The sequence below is a fragment of the Meleagris gallopavo genome, chromosome 3 (genome assembly GCF_905368555.1).
Source record: "Meleagris gallopavo chromosome 3, MGAL_WU_HG_1.1, whole genome shotgun sequence".
Classification (NCBI taxonomy): Eukaryota; Metazoa; Chordata; class Aves; order Galliformes; family Phasianidae; genus Meleagris; species Meleagris gallopavo.
In genome coordinates this window covers 18,758,309-18,774,723 of record NC_139406.1, presented here as the reverse complement: position 1 = coordinate 18,774,723, position 16,415 = coordinate 18,758,309, and the positions used below count along the sequence as shown (strand labels likewise).

The 16,415-nt window shown below is 34.5% G+C and overlaps 1 protein-coding gene across 1 annotated transcript in view; it reads right to left on the bottom strand.

Moving 5' to 3' along the window:
* Positions 1–16,415, bottom strand: part of CDH10 (cadherin 10) — a 52,822-nt gene that overhangs the window by 12,823 nt on the left and 23,584 nt on the right. Inside the window, exons 3-7 of the mRNA XM_010708469.3 lie at positions 14,632–14,751; positions 13,887–14,054; positions 7,579–7,766; positions 4,758–5,011; positions 1,378–1,514 (exon numbers count right to left, since the gene is read on the bottom strand). Of these exons, the coding sequence (XP_010706771.3) occupies positions 1,378–1,514; positions 4,758–5,011; positions 7,579–7,766; positions 13,887–14,054; positions 14,632–14,751 (867 nt within the window). The remainder of the gene's footprint in view (positions 1–1,377; positions 1,515–4,757; positions 5,012–7,578; positions 7,767–13,886; positions 14,055–14,631; positions 14,752–16,415) is intronic.

Sequence of the window (16,415 nt, the reverse complement as noted above, 5' to 3'; positions counted from 1 at the left end):
TTGCAGTGGATATCCAATAGCTTAACAATGATATGATTTTGCTATTTTAATGGAATAGATAAATAACAATAGAAATTATTCAAAATTACTTGGGATTTTTTTGTTTTGGTTTTATTTTCCTTTTAAGATGCAACAAATAAAACATGAAACGTTAAATTCATATGTAACTTAAAACATTTTTGTTGGAGAGTGTGATGTTGGTCTTTTAATATGCTGAAATGTTTAAAATGGCAGGTTTTGGACACATCCTTTTGCATTTTTGTACTAACTTTCCAAATATGTTCTGTTCTTACAGTTGATCTCTGACTGCGTCATACTTTCAGAGTTAACATTTTTAAACTAAATTCCTCCTTCCATACTTTCTCCAAAACTATTGTATCCCTTTGGAGAAGTTTAGCTACTCTATCTAGGTCTGCAGTGTAAATTCTCTCAAACTATCCTGACAAGGAAGTAAGTTTAATGTTATGATAGAGGTATAAAATTATAAGTTTCTTTGTTATGTAAGTACTTCTGAGTATTACTCTTACAATAGTGGGCAAGGCTGTGAAATAGGGCAAGCTTAGGAACATGCATTGCCAGAAAAATGTACAGCTACTGGATGTGCTTGGTATAACCAGCCCATGGCAGGAGACACCTGGGGTCCTGACTACAGAAATAGGACTGGGAAGGCTAAGAGTGGTTAAATGAGTGGACATGGTGTTCCACTGAGTTCTTTGCATTGTAGTTCCTGCCAACTGTACCTCACTAATGATCAGCAATTTCTGCTTTTTGTAGTGATTTAGAGTTAACCCTAAAAATTCAGTGGCTTTGAAAGCATAAGATCCACTCTAGCTATTTCAAAGTTCTGACTTTTGTCACTTAGAAAATTTTCTTGCAGGAGTATTAGATTTAATCTCAACTGTGTAGAAGGACCTCATCTTTCTTCTTTGTACTTTCAACATGAAAATATCTACAAGGCTATAATTTGAATAGTCCAAGAAATGTTATGGTTTAGTGATCAAGTGCAACCTAGCTAACTTTTAAGATGTATTGATTCCAAGAATTGTAGATGTTGGTAAAAGATATTTTTTTTTCCCCTGAGGAAAAAGAAAACAATATATATACATAAAACATAGATTACAATCCTGAACTCTGCTACTGTAACATCAAAATCCTGCCATTTTCCTTAAAGGAAAGGAAGGAAACAATTTATTTAATTGAATAACATTTCAGAAGTAGCTTGGATATTAATGCTCATTATTAGAAGAAGATGAGGTGGAAAAATGCTACATGGAGATAGCTGCTGTTAGCTATACCCAACTTAATTCCCCAGAATATCTCATAGATTGGAATGGAAAGGCTAGGGAAGTGGAATGAAAAAATACCAAACTAGCTTACTGATCTCAGCTGCTATAACACTGAGATTGTGCCATTGTGATATCTCACGGTCCAGTGGCTTAGAAGTATAGATGGATCCATTTCCAGAATGAATATTGAATATCCTGTCAAGATCTGTATGACGATCTAGAGAAAACCTATATTCAAAGAAAGAAAAAATGTTGTTAATTGATAAAAAATGGAAGATAGCATTTGTTTCACAAGTCAATACAGCTTTTGGGTTCTATACATTATATTGAAAAGATTGCTTTTTGTAACACAAATATTCAGTTTCTGTAAATGAAGAGCTTCCTTTCTTTTTTCCTACTGATCTTTGGTAGTTAATGTAGAGATTATATCTAAAATTGTACATGCAAATTTGTAAAAATTCTTATGATTAGCTCTCTAGAATGAGGAATAAAAATTGATAGATTTCATAAGTCATAAGTCATAAGTATGATATAGCAGTGTAACATTCATCAGAACATTCATAGGCATATATGAGGATCACAAAAAAATTAAGTCAAAATTTCAATATAAGAATTAAAGAATTGTTTTAATCTTGAAAGGAAAATTCTCTTTGATGTTCCGTTCCTTCAGACTGAGACTGACAGCTAATTTCTGAGCTTTTCAAAAGTATTCTTATAAACTCCATTTCTGTGCTTTAGGATATGTTAAATTAACAGAGATGGAATTAAAAAAAATCTATAAAAATTAGATCATATGCAGAAATTTCACTTTTATGAATGTTAAAGCATCTTTCATGGTGTTATAGTTGCTATACATCTTCAGGAAAAATTTCTTCTATCATAAAATGGCAGATATGTCAAACTATGATCAACGAACTGTTCTTTACTTCATTTTTTTCTAATATTCAACACTGCCTTCAAAGTTAAGATTAAGCCTTTGATGTGGAGTAAAATGTAAGATTTTATAAGATAAAGATCATTTGTCTAATTCTGGCAGTATTGGGTCAATTTATTGTGCAATGTGTTAAAAATATCATTTATGTTTTTATTAACTTTTATGACTGACCTAAACATTTCATTGTGTGCCAATTTTTACATATAATATTTAACTGGATTGAGTGAAATGGAAAAATGCTGAGATGTGAAAATATCTGTAAGTTTGGTGAATTTCATTTCTACATTTCACCACTTTCAACAAAATAAATATGTAACAACAATTAAGAAAAAAAAAAAATCCAAACCAACACCAAAATGAGTAAAAACAAAACAAGAACAAAATTAAAGAAAACTAGAACAGTCAAAAATCTTCTGAAACTACAGGAAAAACTTGCTCAAGTAATTTTTTTCCTCACCCAGTTGTCTATAAGTAAGTTAGAATTTAACAAAATCTTATATTTTTCAGAGAAATTATACTTAAGACTATTCTGTTCATATGATAGAAAAACTGATTTCCTTCATCCATGGAGCTTTAAAGAAGAAAATAACTTATTTTGACAGTAATCTGTTTTGTTGTGTTTTATTTATTTATTTATTTATTTTTAATAGGCAATAATCACTTTACTGTTTTCCAAAATCTATGCCATATTGTCTGATTATAAAATTCTATGCCGTTTCATGTTTACTATCTGTCATATTAGATAAGTATATAGTTTTACCCACTCCAGATGGCGTGCAAATTCTACTGGAATTAATAGTTCAAAAAACCCTCCATTCATTGAATAGAAGTAAAAAAAATACTGAAAGAGGAACCTGCAAACAATAAATTTATGGGAACTTGAACTTATTTAGAATTTTGATTAACAAAAACTAGTATTTGAAAAGAAGTAGTTAAAAAGAAAGTTGAAGCCTCAATTAATTTTACAAACTGAAGCTGTGATTTTTTTTATTAAACATTAGCTTTTAAATATAGAAATTGCCTTAATGTAAAAAAAATATGACAGCTTCAAAAATATTTTGGTTTAAATGTCAGCTCAAGTTAGGGGTGAATACATATTACTTTGTATTTAATATTGGTGTTGGAAGAGGTAAAATCTTGTAAGAGCTTACTCTAGGTACACAATTATTCTTTGAAGTTGTGAGACAAAGCAAATACTGAAGAGAAGAATTTGAGCTATGCAATACAAATTGTGTTAAAGTTCCTGTCTTGAACTGTATAGCATTAAAAGAAAGATTAAAAAAAAAAAAAAAAGTTGTGTACCATGAAGAACATTATCACAGTTTTTAATTTTTTTTTTTTTTTGTAGTAAACTAAATCTAAACAAACCCCTTCATTATTTGCTTTTTTTTCCTCTTCATTATTTTCATTTTGCCAACCTGCCTCTTCTAAGATATTTTTTTAAGGAAAATAACAAAGACATCAACAGAACACAGAAAAATTATATAAAACACTTTTTAAATTGCTATTCTTTGTAAGTAATACTGATGAAGGAAATACAGTCCTTCAGTTCATCGAGTTGTGTCAGCAACAAAATGAGTAAAAGTGCCAAGTTTGTTCCTTTTCCACTCACAATTATGAAACATAACTGCTAAAATTGTCAGTTGTCTCATGAAATTAGAGTGGATAAAGATGGAATGCTAAGTTATTTATATATTCTACAATTTTAGAGGCCTGGTGCTTTCATCTGCTATCTTTTCTATACACTTAAATCACCATAGGAGAAAATTAGATTCAATTTCAATTCCTAACACAGTATTTTCCACCTGGGCCTCATTCAGCTGCAAATGACAATTTACTTCAACGTTAGTAAATAATGTGTTTTTTTTTTTTTGCCAAATATAGTTTTTATACTTTGTTAGGCATTTCAGGCAAGACATATCCAATTTGGACAGATTTGTCTTATCTGTTTCTTAAGAGTTATGTATTTTAGCAACAATAAGCAAACTAACTAAACAAGATGCAGTTAACTATATCCAGCTAGATGTGATCTAGCAAATAGCATCAAGCAATATCCATAGAAGAGATATTTTGAAGATTAGTTTTTGAGTGTCTAATTTCTTAGGGAATTCAAGTAAACACTAGGATAATTCTATTCTATGCAGCAATCACATTGGTAGCCTGTATAGCAGGAACCAGAGCCTGGCACTGCATATTTTCCAGGACTAAATGGCAAAAGAAGTTAAATCTCTCACTAAAACACTAGTTTTGCAATTTTTCATATTCTGAAGCAAGCAGTTCTGAAGAGCCTACTTGAAATCAGTGTGCAATTTTAAGTTTTCTGAGATAGGAAGTACTAAGAAGCATTTATTCTCAGTCTTGTGTGTAAGTGAATGCCTGTTCTCTGAAGTGTCTGGGGCTTACAGATAGATAACATCATTTTCAACTCTGTCTGATTGGCACACTAGTAAATATAAGAAAGAACATGAGCACCTTCTACTATGTCTTTTAATATTTTCTTTACCAAAATTCTTTCTTTACAGAGAATCAGAGATTACCTTATAGGGCTTGAAGCTGAATCAGGATCTCGTGCCATTACTGTTCCTATTATTGTCCCCAACTCAATATCTTCATGAACCTCAAAAAGGTAAGAAGATCTGCTGAAGACAGGAGGCTCATCTACATCCTCTACAGAAATTTTCACAATAGTTGTATCTTTGAAAGGCCCAAGGTAATAGAAGCGTGGATCCACATGGGTATTCTCAGCTTCTACTTTCAAGGTATAAAGCCTTCTTGTCTCATAGTCCAATGGCTAAAAATGAAGATGATGATAAGCTAGTAAATTACATTATGTATGAACAAATGTTAACCTATATATACAATAAAACAAGGACTGAAGCCTTCACAGGTCTTGTTCTAAGTTGGGAGAACCCTAACACAGTTCAAATTTTCCAGAGTAAAAACCACTTTCCCTACTAAGAAATTCTCAGTTTTTCAGAATTTTCAGAAATTTTAAGGGGAGTTTCTGTAACTAAATAATACTTGAAATAACACAACACCAATTGCAGAAAGATTTTGTCAGCACAAATTTACTAGTCATTCGGTAAATTTTGCAGTTCTTTCACAGGCATAGGAATATAAAATAATATTATAAGCATTTAAAAGTCTTAAAACACTAATTTAAAATTCTGATATTGCAGAACAAGGTGCATAATAGTGATACTATTCACAAAATATACACACCTCAAAATTCTGTATTTTAATTATCAAACAAATACCTGGCCTTCAAAATCAGTGGTAGATTTATTTATTTATTTTTTAAGGACAGGGATTCAAAGTGCTTTATATACAGTAAGAACTTAATTTTGTTCCTCATCACTGAATTTCAAGAAACATCTTTTTTCTCTTTTTTTTTCGCAGATTTAACATTTCTGTCAGCAGTTCCTTTTTAAAATGGAAGCAAAAGGTTTAAGGCTAGAAACAATTGTAGATACAAGAAAATAAAGTAACGTTCATCTGTTCCTTCAAATGTTTCCAACTCTCATAGATGGAAAGTATTAGCTAATAAATGATACTTCTTTAATTCCCTATAAATCTCATGGAGATACCAAACTCATTTTCCTTCATCAAAAATGGGTGGTAGAAGACTTGTTTCTTTTCTCTTTGCTGCCTTTAAATACAAATTATTATTCATGCAAGATGCTAGGAAGACACCCTTTCTGGACTGCAGAAAGACACAGTCCAGACAAAGAATTGTAGTTTTCACACTTCTTCAAACTTTCTTTTAAAAGTACTCAGAGCAAAAGAAAGAATATCTAAGAATATACGTAGGAAGTGCATCATAGTGTTGTTATACAAGCTAAACTTGTGACTACTGATACTGTCTGTAAAGTGCAGCACGCTGCTTTTAAGGGAAGCTGCCTTCAAGCCTAGAGTAAAAGAAGCCATGTTCGTCCAAATATATAAAATTGTGACACAGCAACAATGAAGTTAAGCAATTATTTTATCTTTATCTTACACTGATATGTAGTAACTGATGAACTTGGTGGAGAAATACCAGTTTTTTTGTAGTTACTCACCAGTGAAAACTGAAATCATAAAGTGTGTAAATAATAAATACTTTCAAAATAGAACAGTCGGAGCATTTTTTTTTCTTGCTTGTTAATACAGTTATCTGTGCTCTCTGAATGATAAGCTACTTATCAATACAAGAAAGCATCCTGGTAATTTCTGAAAGTGTCAGGTTGCTAATGTCAAAAAGAGAAGAATTCATTCATTATAATTCATTGGTGACATTTTTGGAGCTGATACCTTATAACATGAATTTCTCACACTTGATCCAGTTGTTAGTCTATGTTTTTCAAGACATTATTGATTTAATATAATAGAAGTCTGTGTAGGAAACCTCAAGCAAGCAAGAAATAAACAGCCCAAGCCTTCACAGACTTCTAGGAAAAGGAAAAAAGTCCGGTCCCTAACTTGGTATTTTCAAACCTTCTCAGATAAATTTCAGTGAAAGAACACAAAGTAACGTAGATTACAAAAAGGAACTCCCTGTCATCTTTGCAGAATGTATCTTTACTTTCGTTGTCATTAGCAAGAGATTAGGAAAGGGATGCTGTTGAATAGTAGTGTTTTGTTTGTTACATAATGCTTAAGGTGTTATTTTGTGTTAGAAATATTGCATAGATTCTTTAGAAATGCTCAAAATCCCGAAGAAAAGGACTGGGGCACTTCTGGAGGAAAAATTGTTGAGGACCAAGAGAATGACATTTCTATCTCTGAGATCTTACACCTATGAAAGTGCTTAGCGACAGAAAACAGAACTAAAGCTACCTCTAAAACAAGTACGCTACCATTATGCACTACTTGTGTAAACCAGCTGACCTGCTGGAAACAGTAATAAAACGATATAGCTTGTGGTAGTTTCCACAATTGTAATTGTGTTTCTTGGCATATATTGGTCTCCTAAATTGAAACTGAGCAGATGACAATCTCAAAGAAGGAAAGCCTATGTTATTCAGTAGTGAGTTAACTGCATATTGATTGCTGAAGAGAATAACTTGCATGAATATTAGATAAATATATTAGAAATCACAGAAATAATTAGTAGTAACATTGTGAATGGCCTATTTCTTTGCATGCCTAGCTGGCAATAATGCTTTAAACCTGCATCTCTGTGTCTCACTGATATTGCTTCCTTGTGTCATTTCTAGTTTATCTTGAAGGGAAATAGTACCATTCAGTCACCAGCGGGGAAATATTTGCAAATATTAAACATTAGAATCACCATCACATGATCTAAGCACTTTTTTAGAAAGAACACTTGTTGCATAACATTGACATCAAAGCCATTTAGTGAAACTTTTTAATAGGCACCTTCCGCACAGTAATGATGCCTTCCTGTGTGTCCCTCTGCGTTACAATGTCAAACATATCTGTCCCATCACCATCTACAATTCTGTACTCTACTTCTGCATTTTTTCCAATGTCTGCATCTGTGGCTTTGACGCTGCCAATAGCTGTCCCAACTGGAGAAGACTCAGGAATGCGGAGATGGATGGTACCTGTCAAAGAGACAAAGAGCCACTCAGGAGCCCCATAAGCCATTACATATGCATTAAGTAACATCATGTGCAGAATTTTGTTTATCTTTTATACTAGAGATATTCCTTTGTAATGCATTTGAGGCAAAAAAACATATGTAGGGGAGAATTCGGGTAGAAGAGTGAAAACCGTAGAAAAACAAAATCAGAGAAAAAAATCTTAGAAAAATAGAGTTGAAAAGGCCTTCTATTTCCTATTTTTATTTTCCAGAAAATGATCAATTGTATTTTTTTTAATTTGCATAATTTAATTTGCATAGTATTTAATGTGAATCTTTTGGGATGTATTTTACATCTATACTATCAGGAAAGCAATAGAAAGACCAAAACTTCCCTGACTTCTCCAGACAAGTAAAAGAAGCAAATTGAAATTTTGGCTTTCAAAATTAGATGATCAGGTAAAGTATTAAATAAATAGGGGGAAAAGTTATGAAAATCCACAAGCAGGTGTACTCAGGAAGCAGCATGCATATACCCAAGTAAGTAAATCAATAAAGGAAATTAATAATTATGTGTGATCAGAAAGAATTTTGGGGAACAGAAGTGGCCACACAATCCCAACATATCCTCAGGAAAACAGAAGTGAGGATTTTCAATTTCTTTTAATAGAGTATGTTGCAAGGCAACTACAGAGTGACAAAGGTACTATTACTGTGTTTGAGGATACTGACTGAAAAAACAAAAGCACTCTTTTTAACTCAAAAGTTGAAGAATTTCTCTTATTCTGCAGAATTACTTTGTCATTATTTTGTAGTTGCCAACATGAAAAAAGAAATACAATCTAAAAAAAAAGCCTCAAACATATTCACATATACTTTATTTATTAAATCTTGAATAGGAAAGACTAAAATTGAATTTCTTACAATTTTCAGTAGCTTTTGATATGAAACTGGCATACAGCACCAGAATTAATACTTTATGACCATAAACACTCCATGTTCTATTTATATGAATTAATTTCTGTGCAGTTGATTTTTGGTGTTTCAGTCAAGTGATTTATCTTGCATTTGCTCTGACATATTCATTACCTCTATCTAAAACCTAAATCTGTGTACTTTGCTACATTAGTGTTTAATCTCTGTGTAATCTGTTAATGTTAAAAAAAAGAAAAAAAAAATGACCTCTGCTCCTATTTAGTGTTTATTCAGTCCTGTGTGAGACTACAGTGAAAGACTGCTCTTTTTGCAAGTATTTTATATATTATAATTAGCCTTATTGTGTGTCAGCTATTCTTTTCAGTTGTTTGGTTTTTGTCTGCTTAAAACTACATCCCCAATCAGTGCATTTTGGACACTATGTTGACTTCCACTATAATGCCCACCTTGTTAATTTATCTAAAAGTGCTAAGTACAAATAACACAGTGGAAACAGATGCTGAAAATAAGCAGAAATCTATCATCTGAAAGACAGAATCGCAGAATCACAGAATCACAGAATCACAGAATTGTAGGGGTTGGAAGGGACCTCTAGAGATCATCGAGACCAACCCCCCTGCCAAAGCAGGTTCCCTACACCAGGTCGCACAGGTAGGCGTCCAGGCGAGACTTGAATATCTCCAGAGAAGGAGACTCCACAACCTCCCTGGGCAGCCTGTTCCAGTGCTCCGTCACCCTCACCGTGAAGAAGTTCTTACGCACATTCGTGCGAAACTTCCTATGCTGCAGCTTATGTCTATTTCCCCTTGTCCTGTCTCCACGTACCACTGAAAGGAGACTGGCCTCACCACTATGGCTGCCACACCTCAGATATTTATAAACCTGGATCAGGTCCCCTTTCAGTCTTCTTTTCTCAAGGCTAAACAGACCCAGTTCACTTAGCCTTTCTTCATCGGGGAGATGCTCCAGGCCGTTCACCATCTTTGTGGCCCTCTTCTGGGCTCTTTCCAAGAGATCCCTGTCTTTTTGTACTGGGGAGCCCAGAACTGGACACAGTACTCCAGATGAGGCCTTACCAGGGCAGAGTAGAGGGGGAGGATCACCTCCCTCGACCTGCTGGACACGCTCTTCTTAATGCACCCCAGAATGCCATTGGCCTTTTTGGCCACAAGGGCACACTGCTGGCTCATGGCCAACCTGTCGTCCACCAGGACGCCCAGGTCCCTCTCTGCAGAGCTCCTCTCCAGCAGCTCATTCCCTAGCCTGTATTGGTGCATGCAATTATTCCTCCCCCCATGCAAGACCCTACACTTGCTTTTGTTGAACCTCATCCAGTTTCTTACTGCCCAGCTCTCCAGCCTGTCCAGGTCTCTCTGAATGGCAGCACAGCCTTCAGACATGTCAGCCAGTCCTCCCAACTTCATATCATCAGCAAACTTGCTGAGGGTGGCCACTATCCCCTCATCAAGGTCATTGATGAAGATGTTGAACAAGACCAGACCCAGCACAGACGATTTTAAATTTTATGTTGAAACTATACATTAATAGAAATCTGCACTGTAATATAAAATATTGTCTTTTATTATTTTTGTCACTGATGACTAGAAATCATTTAGGACATTAAGCATGGGAGGTAGTGTAGCTTTACCCACTGTGTCAGAACATAACTACACAAACTAGATTAGTCTTTCAGAACTCTACTGTAAATCCCTTTTGTTTCATTGTTCTTCTTCCCCAGTGAGAGTCATATACTGTTTGCATTTATTCCAGAGAGTGATATTCTTGCAGATGTTGGTCAAGATTGAAAGAATCTTGAGATGGAGAAGAAAAGAGCTTTTCCATATGCCAAAGAAAGTGGAAGAAAGATGAAAGATTGTCTACATATTTGTGTCAGTGTATACAATATCTTTACTTCTGGAAAACAGTTGAAAGTATGACAACTGAAACAATGATCCAAAAACTGTCTTCAATTGCCTTTCTGTTCAGAACCTTGATAACAGGTTTGTGAAGGCAGAGCAGGAAGGGCAAAAGGTGCTGCTTTCGTCTGATCTGGGAACACTACAGTGCAGTACTCTATTGACACAAACAGGGTGACCACCTGTCACAATGGGCAGGCTGAGACAGAAACCCATATTGAGAGGCCTTTCCCTGCTGATCTGTCACCCTCAGAGGAGCGAAAGACCTGCCCAGACCTTCAGCTGTGGGGAATTCCAGAATCAGGCATGAAGGAAGAACAGAATGTCATGGGTGCAAGTGTGCCCAGATTGATGAACTTTTTGAGCACGTGTCCAGAGTGTGAGGGCTGATCTAGTTGTCAAGTCACTCTCCATCTTATTTGAAAAGTTGAGGTTGCCAGGTGAAACCCCCAGTAACTGAAAAGGACAAAGGAAGACCTGGGGAATTAGAGGCTGGTAAGCCTCACCTCTGTGCCTGAGAAGATCGAGTGGATTTTCCTGGAATAGATATTATAGCACATGCACGATTCACCAAGGGCAAATAACACCTGGCCAATCTCATAGTCTTCTATGATGGAGCAATAGCATCAGTGGACAAAGGAAATGCAACTGACGTAGGCTATCTGGTCTTACACAAGATTTAGACATGGATCTACATCACATTCTTATCTTTAATTTCAAGAGAGATGAGTTTGAAGTGTAGACTATTCAGTGAATACAGAATTGTTTGGATGACTGTAGCCAGAGCATTGTTGTCAATGGTTCCATGTCACAAGTAGGGGCCCCCAAGTGTCAATTTTGGAACAAGTGTTTTTTAACATCACTATCAACTACGCAGGGAGGATAGAGTGCATCCTCATCAAGTTTGCTAAGAAGAACAAGTTGAGCAGTGCAGTTGACACAATAGAAGAAAGGGATGCCATCCAAAGAGACCTGGACAGAATTGAAAATGGAACCCATGTGAAACTAATGAAGTTTAACAAGGCCACATGGAAGGTGTTGTGCCTGAATCAGGGCAATCCCAGATATGTGTGCAGACTGGGAGAAGAACTCATTGAGTGCAATCCTACAGAGAAGGATTGTGAGCCCTGGTGGATGAACCAGCAGTGTGTGCTCATAGCCCAGAAGGCCAAGAATTTTCTGGGCTACATCAAAAGAAGATTGGCCAGCAAGAAGAGAGAGGTAACTGATCTCCTCTACTGTCCTTGTATGACCCTGTCTGGAATGCTGTGTCCAAACCCAGGGCCCTCCAGCACAGGAAGGTTGTGGAGCTATTGGAGTGGGTCCAGAGGAAAAATTCTGTGTTAAATGTCAGCATGTGATCAAGAAGAACATTCACTCAGAGGAACAGTCACTGATATAGATACAGTTTTAAGGGATTCTTAAGACTGGAAAAATAATCTGAAGAGGCCCCAGTCTCTACATTAGGGCAAAAAGGAATCAATGCTTTTTTTCATAGTTTTCATAGTTTTTCATAATTCCAATGAGTTTCTTTGTGGGAGAAATTTAATTCATCCTTTTGTGCTCCTGAGTCCTATGAAAACATGAAAAATTTTAATAATTGATGAACTTCAGAAGAATACAATAATCTTATGAAACTAACAGGAGTCTATTATTAGTAGGACAGAACTGAATAGGCATCAGTTCTCACAGTCTCACTGAATTCTATTTAGAGATTAAAATAAAGATTCTTAAAAAAAAGTAACCATTGACTTTTAACCTTGTTATAACCAGTGAAATTTCATTAACCTTTATAAATACTTTACATTTCATTTCTAGTGAAACGTTTGTAGTTAACATGGCTATTGGCAGAGAGAAAAACAAAGTAAAACAAAAGTCCACCAAGAATTAAAATTAATTTAAACAAAAAGTCCCATCTGATTCATACTGACAGTTGAAAAGTGCACATATATTCCTGGGATGCTACTCCAGATCCTCATCTGAGTCCAATGAATATGGTGGTGGACTACCACATAAGTCATGTAAACACAGTCTAGAAAGTTGATTCCACTGCTCTAGGTATTAATTTCACACAATATTTAAGGAATAAGAAAAACAAAACAGAAAGACAACAAGGAAGGAAGAAGAGAGAAGAGAACAGGGAAGGCTTAACTGCTTATTTAATACTTAAAAACATTCTGTGGGGATACAGAAGGATGTAAAAAGACAAATTAACAATAAATTCTGTCCAGAATAGGGCTTGTGCAGCTATGCACAAACTGTAAATATTCTTTTGCTTGTGATATTCATATTTGAATGTATTTTAAGTCCCATGCTGATAAACATCTTAGCTAAATACATATATGCTTTAATTACAATGCTAAATTGAACAAAAGTGCATACTCAATTTGTGCCATAAAGAACATAATAAAGTCAGAACCATTAGAACCAATGTCACTTATTTTGAGCCTAGAGGATGATCGTCAGTAACTACTGGATTTAGTGGAGTTACACAGAAGAAAAACTGTTTGTTGAGAATAAACTAAATCATTTATGACCAAACCATTTTGCAAATATTATGATTTCAGTACATGCAAAATATTTCAAATACATTTAAAATACATAAACTTTAATGCATTTCTAGTTAGATAAAATGTCCACGTTATGTAGAGACTAATAATGATTTCATACTTTAATTTGAGGATAAAATGCCTTGATAGCTATACTATCAAAAGTCAAAAATCAGTATAAAATGCTTTGGTCAACATAAGTAATCAAAAAGTAAGTTAAATGTCATTTACTTCACTTTCGGAAGTCTGTCAGATTGTGGAGCACTATAAGTAGAAAAGTACAAATCTGCTTGATTTCCTTCAAGTAATTCCTTTTCCAGGTTCTCCATGATTAAATATTTAAGCAGATAATACAATTCAAACATTTCTGTATATCTGCAAGAACTACATGTTTTATTTTCTGGTAGGGGAATCTCTAGGAATTAAGCAATAGCTATGGGGAAAGAAAAACTGCTCTAATGCTCTTATGAATTCACCTCTCACCCTCTCCCATACAACTGGAAGGTATCCTAGGCCTGCCATCGCTATAGCTGATCATGTAAATGTTTTCCTAACAAACAAGTGCTGTAACATTTAATATTCTGCTTTAATAATAGTGAATAAGTCAGTATATAAGCCTTTTTGCTGTTGTTCATGTGTGCCCTGTAATCTAGATTTACTCTAAATTAAACCAGATGGTCATTGCTTAACTCTTTAGTTTGAAGCTCTTATAGTGCAGGACAACAATTAAATGCAGCTTACTCTGGGGAAATCGAGGTGGATTGTCATTGACATCAGTCAAAGTGATGTTCACAGTGGTGGTCCCCGATAATCCACCCATCTGGCCTCCCATGTCCTTTGCCTGGATAACCACTTGGTACTGCTCCCTGTTCTCTCTGTTCATATTTGGTAAAGCAGTCCGGATGATGCCTTAAATAAAGACCAAATAAAAATTGTTAATCATCCTTTTATTTTTGACATGCAGCAATCTACTGCATCTTTTATTTGTATTAGTCTGTGAAATGTATTTCTAAAATATTCATTTCATGCTTTAAAGTACAAATTTATGTTCATAAGCTTTATAAATAGTCTTCAGTGCAATCTGTTAAAAAAAATCCCCCTTCATTCTACATCACAGCTCCCTTTCAAGTTTACATCTCAAGCTAAAGATGATTCAAGATACTTACACAAGACAAGGTTAGTGGGTAGAAAGAACACATTATTAGACTAACAAGAATCATAAGAAAAACCCAAGCAACATTTTCTGGTACACAAATCCTTCTTCTTGCCTTTATCACTTAGATCCTCAAACTGCTGTAGCTATTTCAATTGTACCACTGTATCATTACTCACACTTCATAGCATTAACAGTAATAATAGTTCTTAATATAAATGTAAAAACTCACAATAAGTTATGATGAAAACAGCAAAATACATTATTCCATTTCAGTTAGCTTTTAAATTTTTCCTAGGGTGATTTTCAAAATGAAAGAGCAAGTTTCCCTACCTGTTTCTGGTTCCACAGAGAAATACGGCTGTCCCTGAAGTATGCTGTAAATGATTCTGGCACTGTTACCATATGAAGGGTCATCTGCATCCGTAGCTGTTACTTGCACGACGGAGGTACCTTAAGCATCAAAAGTCAGCTTAGTTTCACATGGTACCAAATAGAGATCCAAGAACTTTAATTTCCATTTGAGTAGACCCCACAGAAATTTTCATCTAATGCTGGATTTTTCAAATATTTTTATCATCTTATAATCAACTTCAGACTCACACTTTTCTGTTCCATTCTATATAAATTAGATCTAAACTTCCTTAATCCCGCAAGTGTAACTAAGATGCAATTAATAAAGGTAAGTGATAGCAGAGGTTGAATTTTTATCCCTACCTTGCTATCATTCACTCATATTTATGTATTCACTTTCTCTTATTAGAGGACACGTTCATTTTTATTGCAATAGATCTCTGCTTTTCATTCCCCAAAACAATTTATGTTTTCTTTTGTTTTGCTTTTGTTGTCAATGTCATTTTATATTAGTAAAATGTTAAGCATAGACACGTGACAGAAAAAAATGTTTAAATAGGTCATCAGAAGTTGGAAAAAACTGGTCATCAGTTCTACCTATCCTCTAAGTGGAAATACAGATATTAGCAGAAGAAATACTATCATAAGGTCTTGTTTACCTCAGTTCTATCCCTTCAACTAAATACTGCCCAATATTGTGAAATAAAGCATCTGTAAATTCAAGTAACACGGAAGAACTATTTATTCCCTCTCAGCTACATTACATATTTATTCTAACATGCATAGGAAAGCAAATAGAAATAAAAGCTAAGCTTCCTCTGTTTCTTTGAGAACTTAGAAGTTGATGACAGATCTACTTTTGATAAATCAGTTGTTCAATCATGTGAACAGTTTTGCCAGTATCAATGATGATTATGCACCTAACTGTTTAGTCAGTGATGAGTTTTCAGAAATGTTTAGGTTTCAACTGTATTAGAACAGAAATGCTTATTTCAGCAAGGCCCTAAAAGTACTTGCATCTCATAAAGAAGTCAATAACAGGCAAATTCCTAGGTACATTATTATTGATTTTAAAATAGAATGAATCATTGATTTAACACAACAGAGCCTCAAACATAAAATTAAAAAATTAAAAAAGCTACACAAGTATAATGAAGAAAAAAAAAAGGAAGCTCTGAACACTTTCCAAAGAACTAATGACTGTTTTAGTAAGCATCCAGAATAGGGTGGAAACTGAAAATGAGAACATTTGTTAACTAAAATACTGTTGGGACAGCTGTCTTAAAAACTTGGCCAATTTCTGATTCACAAGTGTCTCATATAGGCCACACTAAACTCTGTCTTAAACCTGTTAAAGATGTTTCTGTTAAAAGATACAGAGGCCTTGTGGTTGAATATGGAGTATTTCATTGAATCTGAAATACACTGTTTAGACCATCCTAGCATGCAGCAAACTGCTGTACTATTATGCATGCTAGCTCCTAAACATTACTTGCTCTGAAATAGCAAAGTAGTGTTGTGTAAAAGAAAAATAAGAACAAATAATGTTCGGTAACCTAAGTTCTACAAGGAGTTAAAATAATAAAACAATAGAAAAAGAAAACTAAAAGAATACAGACAAGTGCTTCTTCAGCGTGATGTCATTTTCTTTTTATGTACACAGCTCTCAGGATATAATTCTTTCTCTTTCCTCCACAAACTGGCAAATACTTTTGATATGCAAGCGCAGACTAACATGTAATTATTCAAACAAAAAGTAAAAT